General features: G+C 38.6%; 1 protein-coding gene across 1 annotated transcript in view; it reads left to right on the top strand.

The window, feature by feature from the left end:
• FOXP2 (forkhead box P2) overlaps positions 1-12,687 on the top strand; it is a 301,261-nt gene that overhangs the window by 213,051 nt on the left and 75,523 nt on the right. Inside the window, exon 5 of the mRNA XM_045288939.1 lies at positions 11,594-11,731. Within this exon, the coding sequence (XP_045144874.1) occupies positions 11,594-11,731 (138 nt within the window). The remainder of the gene's footprint in view (positions 1-11,593; positions 11,732-12,687) is intronic.

Here is a 12,687-nt window from a genome sequence, read left to right as displayed (position 1 = left end):
ATGTACAAATGTGCTTTACACAATTGATGTATGTATGGATGGTGATAAGAGTTGTATGAGCCCCTAAGCGAATGATAAAAAAAAAGACGTCAAATTTAATGATGGAGCATAGAGCCAGAAATGGAGAAGATACAAACTGGACATCAGAAACAATTAAATTAGATTACTAGTATAGACAAAGTCAGGAACAAGGACTGGAGCCAAAGACATAGGGATCCGCTGATCCAGGGTTAAGCTCCCGACATTAGAAGTTAAAGAACAGGTACTGGAAAGCTTGCTACACGTTAGCCCCTTATTGTTGTCAGGGTTCTTGAGAGGGCTGGGATGGAATTTGACAAGGACACTCGAGTTTTTCTCTCTCTTTCTATGGAACAACAGACAGACACACAGTTAGCTTGACTAGTTTATGCCAGTGTATTCCTTTTGAGTGAAAGATAAAGTACATAATGTTCCCAGAAAGCCATTAATAAATGTGATGTATCACGCTATCCCCCTTTCTAATAGACACTTCAGTATTCAGTGTAGATCCTCAAAATTTCAATGTTTTTAGATCGTAAGTCTAAGAGACTACAGGTAGGGTGGCTTCTGCTTGTGCTCCAACTATATAAAGTGAGACAATTCATTATGTATAATTTAACTTCTTAAGAAGAATTTCTTCTGAATAAAGAGGGAAAGAAGGAAGAGAATTTGAGCAGTTACTGTGAGTTATGTATTTATACACGTTATCATATTTAATTGTATTGAAGAACTGATGGAAGTGGACATTCTTATCCTTATTTTACTGATAGAAGAATAGAGGCTGGAGGAAATCCAACAGCTTGACCAGAGAGAACAAATAAACAAATGAGAGATTAAAGACTCAACTTCAGTTTTTCTAGCTTCAAAGTAATATTACAATGCGTCTTTTTGTTACTACCTATAACGTCGGTAGTATTGTTTTCATAGTCACCCTTTACAAGAATTATTATTTCATTTAAATTATCTTGACACTCTGGAGCAGTAAAATAATTGTAGGGGGTGGGGGAAGAAGAAAGAAATGGTCACTTGCCGAAGGAAGCTGAACGTTCCTTGTATGTTTTGAACCTACCCATAAATAGCTTATCTATCAAACCAAACCGGGGGCATATTTTCAATCAGGAAGTCCAGTTTCATCACTTAGGTTTCGTCCGTGAGGAGTTATCATTTTTAATACACCTCCTGAGGACATTTTTTTTTGTCTTTTCTTTTTTTTCTTTCTTTTTTTTAATCAATTTATTGGGGCTCATACAATTCATCACAATACATAGATCAATTGTGTAAAGCACATCTATACATTTGTTGCCCTCATCATTCCCAAAATTTGCTAGCCTCTAATTTTCCTTTTTTTCCCCCTCCCCTTCCCTTCCTCCTCCCCTCTCCCCCATGCACCCCTAATAATTTATAAATTATTATTGTATCTTTATATTACACTGTCCGGCGTCTCCCTTCACCCACGCTTTGTTTTTATGGTACTAACAACAGTTTACATTGAATTTTCAATGCGTGCTCTGAATCCAGGAACTTCCAGCTGCATTAGGTACAATGTGAAAGAGAATAAAGGAACAGTTACTTGTTAAAAAAAAAAAGGGGGGGCTTCACAGAGAATGGACTATGACATTCTTTCAGAATATTAGGCGTTTTATTTATAGACAATTATTAGGCCATTATGGTTTTTAAATCATAGCAGTGGAATTTGTATATCCAATTATTTTGAAGAAACTGTTTCATCCTTTGGGTCAAATTATTCCTTCTGGATTTCTGTCGCGTTAGCTCTAACGTTTGAGAGAGTGCCTAAACTGCCGATGAAAACCCTAGCCCAAAGTACAAAGTGTGTGATCGATGATTCTTTTCTATTAGACTTTCCCCGGAGGACCCCTTCGAAATAACTGAGATCACCAAATCAGAATGTTTTTTCCATTCAGTCCTAGCATTATATTCAGTGTAGCAGGAAATGGTTTTGCATGACAGTACGCATGTAAATGTCATTGCATATGTCATTTGTGGTGTGTTGGGTGGTATGCAAGATTCTCCGCGCGATCACACTAGAGAACGCTGGGACTGATACACTGAATAAAGCGTGCTTAGTCAAAATCACTGCCGGTTTTTTTCTAGACATATAACGACATGGTGAGAGCACAAAACAAAAGTGCCAGAAACAAACCATTTCTCAAACTGTAATATCTACAGGACATGGGATCTAAATGGCTGCAACAAGGGGGAGTTCATCACTGCACTGCAGAAGGGACTTGAAATATAGCCTAAAGGCAAGTGAAATACTGATCCCAGGCTATGAAATAACAGCAACAAATTTACCTACAGACAGAAGATGCATGGACGCAATAAACGAATTATCCAAGTCTTACACGTGCAATCTGATTATTCTGACCAAAGTGTTAATTGGATCCTAACTGCCAGATCTGATATCTGTGGTCTTGTAGTGGGAAACCTTTCAAAGTGATGAACTGTAATTCACTGAGCTGCTTGAAGCACTTGTAATTTACTGCATGTCATGCTATGAAGAGCCTGACCTAATGGACTTGACATTACCTATAATGCTAGAACCCTTTCAACGACACTAGTTGGTAAAAAAAGTAATAGTGAAAGTCTATTGAGGCAGGATGAGCAAAACTATATCTTAAACACAGCTTTATAATCTTATGGAACGTCAGTTATTTAGCAAAATAAATGCAACTATGAAAAAAATAGTACTCTGTCCTACATAATTTACAACAGCATGATAGCTTGTAATGTAAAATTAAATAGAGGTGTAAGATATAAAAAGGACCCAGAGTCATTTTATTATCAAACCTTAATGTTATAGAATTTGTCAGGTTTAAGCTATCCATGGATGAAATTCCTTAGCCTGCATTAAAAATAAAAAATGGTATTTCGTAGTAATCAGATTGGATACCTAACTTTTCCTCTCATATGTATGTTAGAAAAAGTTAGAGGGAAATGTTTCAGGTGTGGGAGAAATAGACTGCCCCTCCCCTAACCAAAGCAGTAGATGGTTTGGGACCTGAATTCTGTGCACAGCTCTCTCACCTATTATTTGAAATCATCCACAGAATTTTTAATGTTATGATATTCTTTAACGTTTCCATCTACCTTTATTGAGGTTTTGCTTTGAGAACACGTATTAAAAAATGATCATCTCTTTTGCATAATATGTCATACGTTTCAGGGTCAATAATTTGTGCCTAAAGCCCTAACACTATTTGCATAGCTAATGAGTGACAATGGTTGTAAGAGATACACCAAGAAGCATCTACTTTACCAATGCTATTTTATTTTTTAATTTAGCTGAAAAATAGGAATGATCAGCTACTTTTGATACCTATAAATAATCTCTTCAATACAGGTAAAAAATACATATGTTTGTAATTCTGGAGATAGACCTGTCAATTGCTTGCATATAATAAAAGACCCCCAAAAATGCAGTGTGGACTATTATGGTGCTTTTATCAAGATGTAGATATTACTGTTTATTCTCACAGCAGCGGGATGTTAAGCAAACCACCACTGCCAGGCTGGCACGAGCAAATCTTTGATCTGTGCAAATTAGTCAGGACATCCACAGAAAGTAATGGCCAAGTCATTGGTACAATATACTCAGTACGTCTACCTCAGTTTTCCCCTTTCTTCCTGCCTGTTTCCATTGAAGGTGGCCTCTGTCAGTTAGACAGCCTCATCAGCGACTCCCAAGTGCCCTGAGAGCATCTTAATGATCTGAAATTCTTCTGAGAAGTTGGCGATGTTTTCTCATCAGGATCCAATTTAGAGAGCTTTGTTCTGTTCTTGAACTTTGGAGGCACAGAAAAGCAAGTCAGCATGGGGCCTTCTCCGTGGACTGCGAGAAAGCCAAAGCAGTGCCCTGCTGCCGGAGGTTCCAAAGAGTCTAAGTCTTTGTGAAGAAACACTTAGATATAACCAGCAACAACTGCTTCCTATAGTAAAATATATGAACCTGGCGTGTCCTTCCTCCCTCCAAGAGAAATATGCCTTCTCGTGAAAAGATATTGAAATAGTTAAGAGCCCCCTACCCCGCCTAACACACAAACATAATCAAATACTTTCAAACAGCTAAATAGTTTATTTCTTTGCAGTGGCAGAGCGATTGCAAAGAGTTGCAAGCCAAGAATGTAATAAACGGTGGGGATCAACTCGGTTCCCAGCGTTTGTGCTCCAGTAGATCTGCTGTTGGCAATGTCGCTGTCTCCCTCGTCGATCGAGTTCGGAGGCAAGTGCCAACAGCTGAGAGCGGTAATAGCTGAGGTTCTACTGTTCATTTTATGTGCAGATGTTTATGGTGAGACTGTTTCATAAATGCTTATTACCGTTAGCCCTTCTAAGTGTAATTTTCAGAAGAAAAAAAAAATTCTGCAATTCAACCACCATTCCTCTCTATTCACCACACTTGTCAATCAGCAAGCTGCTGTATCTACAGGAATGGAGGTGTTATATTCCGGCAATTATCATGTCATATACTTGAAAATGTAAATGAATGTGTGTGTAAAATTAAATTTATGGGTTGTCAGCGAAGAATAAGAACCAGGAGAGCAATTACTTCTCTGCTTTCATCTTTTGAGCTCTGATACATCAAGCAGAAAACCATGCAGCTAAATGTTGGAATTAGCATTGTGCAGGTCCTGGAATGAATGGGCTAGTGTCTTTTGCTGCCTCTTCCGGCTCTCCGTTTTGGAGAGCAGTGAAATTAAGATGATTATCATCCATCAATCTAGGAGAGCGCCTATGAAAGCATGAAAGGATGTCCTTCTCATATTTATTTTTGCTTTCTTAGAGAGTTGTCTTTTATCAGGACAGCTTGCTTTTTGTTGAAATTAATATTATTTGGGCTAATTCTCTGAGCTCCATCAACATCACAATTGTTTTGGTTTTGTATCTGCTGTATTAAAATTCATTTTTAAATATAAACGGAAATATTTATGAATGTAGAAAAATAAACAGGATTAGTTGCTAGCACAGCCCAGAAAACTGGTCTCGCAATAATTCTAAACATGTTCTTAATTCCAGGGGATGGATCCAGCCCACCAGTCACAGCAGCGTGTTGAGTTACTAAAGATAGGGGAGGGGGAGGAAAGACAGCATTTTTGCAAATGAATCTGCCTCTTTTTTATGGTGTGACTCCCTCCCAAATTGCTTGAGCACTCCTGTGTTGTCATTCTGTGAAATTATTGATTACATTCTAGTTTGCGCAACTTACATAAAACCAGGCACTCCACTCGCAATGTGTGTTTTATTGATTTTGTTTGCACTCGACTCTTATCATCTGTTAGGCATTAAACGTTCTATAGGTTAAGTTTTAGAAAGAATAAGGAATAAGTGTAAGCTATTCAGTAACTTCTTTGCAGTGATTTTAGGAGCCTAATGAACAATGGTGCAGATTTGTTTGAATATGAATGTGCAGTGGGATGGAGTTTGACCTTCAGCTGTGATTTCAGTTCGTCAGGATTAGTCAAGCTAGGCGATCAAGACTGCTAATGCATAATGATTTATAAAATGAAAAATGTGTAGTGACCATGCAAATGTTTCAGCTAATCAAAGAGGGGAACTTTAGCTTTGAGAAGAAAGAAAAACAAGGGCATGGCAAGGCCTAAACCAAAGATGTATGTAAAATAATCTGAGCAGCTTGATTAGCCAGAGTGAGATGAGAAGTTGCAGTTTTTGGCCTTTAAACATATGGTGCAGCACATTCTATCTCACCTTTCCGTACTCTCTATAACGGCATACCTGTGTGAACAGCCTGATTTTCGCCATCGGTACAAAGAAAAGACTAATCTCTCATAAAATTGGGTGTGTGTTTGTGTGACTACAAGGAGAGGTAAAAGTTGGGCAAACCCTGCTTTCCAAACAGAAAACACTTGGCTTTATTAAGGTTATTAAATAGATGCTAAATTAAAACTGGTGTCTTAAATCCTAGGAGAGACTAAGTCGTGAGGAATCACACTGAAAAGGAGTCTCTGTGTCTATTATTGCCCCGTACACTTCTTTCTGTTGTTCCTGTCACACTATTTCCTTGCTGCTAAGAGATTGCATTAAATAGCAATGTGCACTGTCCATCCCAGATCTCTTTAAATACTCCTGTTCAGGGCTTGATGAAAAGCTTACAAATACCACTCAATTCATTGTCAGTTCTTTTTAATACTGTAAAACCAGGAAGCTTGTGAAAGGCCATTATTATGATAGACATTATACATGTAACCAAGGCTTGAATTAGCACCGCGGCTGGCAATTTAATACAATAGTTTCTCATGTTAAAATAAACTATAGATAGAGATATTGTAGAGAGGGGTGATGCGATCAGAAGAAATTTATCAATGAATGTACATTCAAATATTTTCCTATCCATAGTCTGTTATAATGGGAGCAGATACTGTAACATAAAAACTCTTCCTTTTTAACTTATCACATAAGTAGTTAGTGCTAATAGAGTTTTTCTTTCTTTCTTTCTTTTTTAAGTACCAGTGCCTGGAGGTCAAGACTTCCTTTGTCTTCAAATTTTAAGTAGAGAATAAAGGAAACTGTGAGCAGTGGTTGACAGTCCCTGTTAACAAGGAAATAATGTTTTCACTATAAATCTCATCTACAGGTTGCCCCACCACCACCCCACACACACACACCAATTCACATTTAGTGAAGAAAGCGTTGCACTGACACGATGCTAAGAATCTTCTAATCACCCACACGTAATTGGGATGTTTAATTAATAAGTGACACACTTAACATGCAAACCCAACACTTTTCAGAAATGCTGGCCTAGGTTGTTAAAAACGGTGTGCTTATATCCAGGGAAATGTTGGTGTGCTTTTCTAAATCCTACAATAATGATCTGAATGCCTTTGAAATGGGCATGATTTTCTCATAAGCCCTTTTTTGAACCCCTTCAATGAGATAGACTTAGAATTTGAGTGTAAACACATAAATACTATATAGATATACCTAAAATCAGTGCTCACCCACCTATTCATGTATAAAACCCTAAATATGTATTACTTTGATCCTTTTTTATTCATTTCAGGACATTTTAATAATTTTAAAGTCATTTCAAAATATGTAATCCTACCTTTAGGTCCAAATCAGGAGAAAGATGAAGCTTTTTACTCCCATTAAGAGTCACAGTCTTAGAATCCCACAGGTAATTCTACTCCGTCCTTATAGGTCAGTGGTTCTCGACCTTCCTAATGCCACAACCCTTTAAAACAGTTCATGTTGTGGTGACCACCCCCCCCAACCATAACATTATTTTCGTTGCTATTTCAATTTTGCTACTGTCATGAAATGGGTGACCCCTGTGAAAGGGTCCTTCGAACCCCAAAGGGGCCGTGACCCACAGGTTGAGATCCGCTGTTCTAGGGCCTCTAATGAGTCGGAATCAACTCAATGGTAGTGAGCTTGGTTTCTTTTGTTTGTATTTTTTTGTTTGTTTGTTTGTATTTTAGGGCCAAAAATACCCAGTTCTTCTTAGGGAACAAAGAATCACTCAGGCTTCTGCTGACTTCATCTAATAGGAAAAAATAGTTAAGAGTGATTTCAAGAAAAGAGAAACCCTTGCTTGGTCCATCACTACGGGGAATTTGCAGCCGCCCTTGTCATCACACTCGAAGAGAAGAAAGCAAGTCAACCAAGGTTGACTGTCCTCCCTCCTTCCTCCTGGACATGTAGCTGACACAGTGCTTACCGAAATACCCCGCAAAACCATCTGCTCCTTCTGATCGGACGTGGCAGCTGCAGGAAGTGGTGTGCTTTCTTAGACCTCCTCAGGGGTCCCCAGACTTTTATCAGCCTTCTCGCTGGAAAACACCTCACATAAACTTTCCTTTCCCCACTTTCTCACACAGCTACACTGGTTCTTCATTAAAACACTGGCCAAAGAAATTCTATATCAACTGGAAGTTACTTTCTTAAGATCTAGATGAATGTTTGTCAGAAAGCCACCCATCAATTTAAAAACCAGATGTTAGTATTTGACTGTTTAAATATTGATAAAATAGCATAATCTCCATGTATCAGTTAATCTCCATTCATTTTTCTCAATGAGTTTCCAAACAGCCTGTGTGTGCAAATAAATCAGTGACTGACGTGATAAAAGAGGGGCCACTTGCAAATGAGTCACTTAAAATTTGAGGTGATCTGCATTTTGAAAGAAATTTTAATTTTCTGCATAAGTAAAATAGAGCCGTCCACATACACTTTTTGTAAGGAAAGCTTAATATTTTTAACTTGAATAGTGAGTAGCTTCAAATGTTGCTTTGGATGTGCTCGTGCATGTGCAGTTTTGAAGATGATCGCACTGGCTAATTGCAGCCTTAGAAATCCCTCAGAAGTGCACCTGTGCTTCTCTGGATGTGTAATTGATTTTAATTGGTGCTTTTTATACTTAGTAGAAGCTGGGTGTTCAGTTAATTGGCACACCTTAATCATATTTTTATGTCCATATATTGTCAACTTTTGGGGGTCATTTCCTTAAGTATAGACTCAAATCTGTTTAAATTTGCAAAGCAGCAAATACATGTGAGCATCGAATACCTATGGGTTTAGAATGGCAGTGGTGCAGTGGTTCCGTCTACCTCATAAGCTTGTTAGTGATGCGGTGAAACTCTCCAGTCGGGGGGAGCTCTGGAGTAAATGTTGGCAAGAGAGTTGTCAAGTCAGCAGTTGCAATCCACCAGCCAAGGTGGGGGAGGGAAATCGGGTTGTCTGATCCCACACGTGTTTACAACGTCAGAAGCCCTATATAGGGTTGCTGCAAGTCAGAATCAACTCAATGGTAGTGGGTTTATGTTTCTGTTGCTGTTTTCTACTAGCATTTTAAAAGTTAAAAATCATCTCCATAATGAAAACATTAGCAATTCTAAAGAATGTGCATGTAGAAAACTTGCTTCGTTTGCTCGTATTGCAAGTTATTTACAATAACAAGTTACAGAGTCATATGGGCCAAAGGTGACTGTAAACTTGTTGTGCATTATGGCATACTTCCATCCTAAAGCTGGTTTCCTAACGTGTGTTTCCTATCAGATACCCATTAAGACCTGTTCTTGTCCGGATAAAGTAATTGAACACCTTCCAAATTCTGAAAAGTGAAAGACCTCTTATCAAATGGCAAATTTTATAGATGAGATATACAGATGTGTGTGTGTGTGTCTCTCTGGTTATACATTGGGTTGCATTCTGCAAGGTTTGCAGTTCAAATCCATCAGCAGTTCTAAGGAAGAAAGACAGTGCTTTCTACTTCCATAAAGTGTTAGTCTTGAAAACCCATAGGGGCAGTTCTACCCTGTTCTATGGTGTCCTGGTGAGTCAGTATCCACTCAACGGCAGTGCGTTTGGTTTGGGTTTAGGGTTTTGTGTGTGTGTGTGTGTGTGTGTGTGTGTGTGTGTGTGTTATATGTACAAAGGGACTTCAAAACGTTTGTAGAAAGATGAAAAGATAATGGAACTTTTCGGTGAATTTTTTAAAGCCCCCTCAAACAAGTGTACCTACTGTATATACTCGTTTATAAGCTGAGGATTTCTTTCAGCACATTTTTCATGCAGTTTCTGTGGTAAAATTAGGTGCCTCAGCTGATATTCGGGTCGGCTTATACTCGAGTATATGTGGTATGTATCTGTGTATGTGTATGCATTTAAATTTTTACATATGTATATATGCAGTTGCAGCCTTTTAAAAGTTTAACGTGTGTCTTTCTGTCTTTCTCAGTCCCCTCATTGTAGTTTTGTTCATTGTTATTTGAAGATCCTATGAGGTTAATGTTTGTGGGAAGAAAAGTCACATTTGGAGATTTTTCTTATTAACCGCTTGTTCTAATTTTCCTACTGGTTTTTCAAAACTGACCAGTCATTTCTTAAACCACCAAACACATGAACAACACATTATTTGAGTTAATTTTGCAGCACCTATTTCATAAAGTTTTCTGTTTTGATAAATTCTAATCTGTAGATATGCCAATATGATTTTAAGAATCCAAAAATGTTTTTTAAATCACGACTTTCTTCCTGTCAGAATGTAATTCTTTTTTCAGGTATTATAAAACCTAACTAATCACATATCTAATTAGTCTGTATTTTAGATGTCAACATGGGATAGGAAAATTTACACTCTTAGTACTAAAATATGAAGGAGAAGTACACCAACCCTGGATGTCTTTTTTTCTTTTTCCTCCACTTACCCATTTTCAATATCCACATCCCGTCTTTATCACCCAGAGTGCCAGGCTTGAAAGGTTTGAACTGCATTAAGAAATCACTATTAAATTGGGAACGATATCTCTTCATCTCTTTCTATTTTCATAGACACTTGTCCTGCAAATTTGTTTAAAGCAATAGTTACATGAATACTTTCTTATGTTTATAGTGAAAGTGGTGGGTCCTTTTTTTGTTTTGTTTTCCATTTAGGAAAGAAAGTCATTCTGTTTTCAAAGGTTTCAAACTTGCCAGCTGACACGCTGTTTGATGGCGTGCTGATTAGTACACACAGTGCCTTCAAACAGAGCAACTGCCACCAGACTGAGTCTGTCTCGCTGTTTTTGATTCCGGGTTTTGCCCTTCACCTCTCGCGCCATCCTCTCTGTGTCTCTCCGAAGTCTTCCTGCCCTTTGCCAGGGCTTTTCCTCTCGGCTCCCGGGTTCTCTTCTGTATTTCACCCTTTCCTTTCCTTACCTTCTCTGCATTGGACTTTTCACTTCTTCAGATTTTGAGGCAAAATACGATCATGAAAAGGCACAGTATTTAGTCATTAATAAGCTTCGAGTAACCTCTAGGTGTCTGGATTTTCTGGCTCCAGTGGTGTTAGCTTAATGGCACAAAACTTCTGCAGAAGGAGCTAGAATACTAGCCTTAGGATCCCTTCTTTGAGAGGACTAGCTATGTAACTAGCTCATTTGTTTCTGGACATGTACACTATATGAGTTGCTATGTATGTTTGGTGCATGTCTGTTTTCCCTATACTATGCCATAGGTAATTCCAACGAAGGCAATTGTTTTATAACAAAGTGTATTCTAGACAAGGTTTTTTTTTTTTACTAGTTTACCTAATGGATGGGTACATGCACATCTTCCCACTTAGTCTCCTAGTCTTTAGACTTCTCGAACCATTTCAAAGGCTTTTCCTGAGTGGCACTGCCACAAAATATAGGGCAGACTGCTGTGTGCTTGTTTCTATTGAACTTTTCCAGCCAGAGCCCCTCAGTGTTCCTCAGGGAAAAGATGAGGTTCTCCATTCCTAGAAAGACCCACCACCTTCAACACCAACAAGAGCAGTGTTGCTCTATCCTATAGCGGTACTGTGAATAGGAATTGAGTTGATGACACTGAGTTAGTTAGCTTGTTGTTTGGGTTTGAGCCAGACTTCGAACATCTCAGCACAATACTTAAGAGATATGCAACACGAAACTTGAGTCTGATGGAATCTGATGCACCTAGGAACCGGTGTATATATGAGTCTGATGGAATCTGATGAACCTGGAAACCGGTGTATATATATATATATGAAAAAGCATGTTATCTCATAAAGACAGACATTGGGTCATGACCACCTTTCATGTTCTCTGTGTGCAAGGTGCCTGTGTCGGTGGCCATGATGACTCCCCAGGTGATCACCCCTCAGCAAATGCAGCAGATCCTTCAGCAGCAAGTCCTGTCTCCTCAGCAGCTGCAAGCCCTTCTCCAGCAGCAGCAGGCAGTCATGCTGCAGCAGGTAATGTGGGTTACTTGCTTTGGCGTGCTAGCCGGGCTCAAGGTGGGCGACTGCGTTGATGGTGCCACAGGCATAGTTGACAATTCAACCCCGATGCAGCGTGGCACAAGAGAAGTGAGCTCCCTTGGTCTTTTGCAAATGCATTGAAGCCTGCAGGAAGAGTAGTGAGAGATACCGTTTGAACACAGAGTAGATCAGTGTTTAAATTTCCCAAAGTGCAGTTGATTTGTAGACTTACCAGCAAAAGTGCAAAGAAACTTACAGGTCTTTGTTGCTCTGAAAATTAACAGTCAGTATCCTTTCGGTGTTTCTTCATTGACATAAGTCACACAAATGTGAAGTTTGCCTCAGCTCTGCTGTTACACTAAGGAAAGTAACGTCTTGAATGTCCCTTTGCAAGGCAGACTCGGCATTCAAGCAGTGAGACTATTTCTGAGAACAAGGTTAGATGGCTAGACAACAGGTTCATGAAATACATCTCTTTAAAGACCAACGTAATGCTCTTAATAGGAACATTCTTTGAGCCTGTAGCATAATTCAAAGTGGGTTTTATGTTAAATTCCTCCTGATAAGAGAGAAAATAGTGTTTTACCTGAACTATTTTATTTAAATCTTTGCTATCGCCTATCAGTGCTTGTAATTCTGTGCCTGGCATTCTTTTCTGCATCTGATGCATTCTATTTTTGCCAATAAGAGAAATGAGCAATTTGATTTTGTGCAACTAAATGTTGGCTTTTTTACAATAGTCTCTTTTTACATGTGCTCAGAACTTCAGGTGCAAGAAGTTTAAGGCATTCATTTGGCTCTGGCCCTTTAGAATACAAATTTTCTATACCCTTTTGTTTAGGATATTTTGGATTTTGAATTGGAATTTTTCAGAGCTCCCTTGGGGGATAAAATGTATGTAGATCTATCTCTTTGATTCAATGCATATATGTGTGTATGTGTGTGTGTGT

Source organism: Echinops telfairi, unplaced genomic scaffold, assembly GCF_000313985.2.
Source record: "Echinops telfairi isolate 266 unplaced genomic scaffold, ASM31398v2 ScPeMD7_23;HRSCAF=83, whole genome shotgun sequence".
NCBI classification, from domain to species: Eukaryota; Metazoa; Chordata; class Mammalia; order Afrosoricida; family Tenrecidae; genus Echinops; species Echinops telfairi.
The sequence above is the reverse complement of the archived record's forward strand: the minus strand, read 5'-3'. Positions and strand labels throughout refer to the sequence as shown.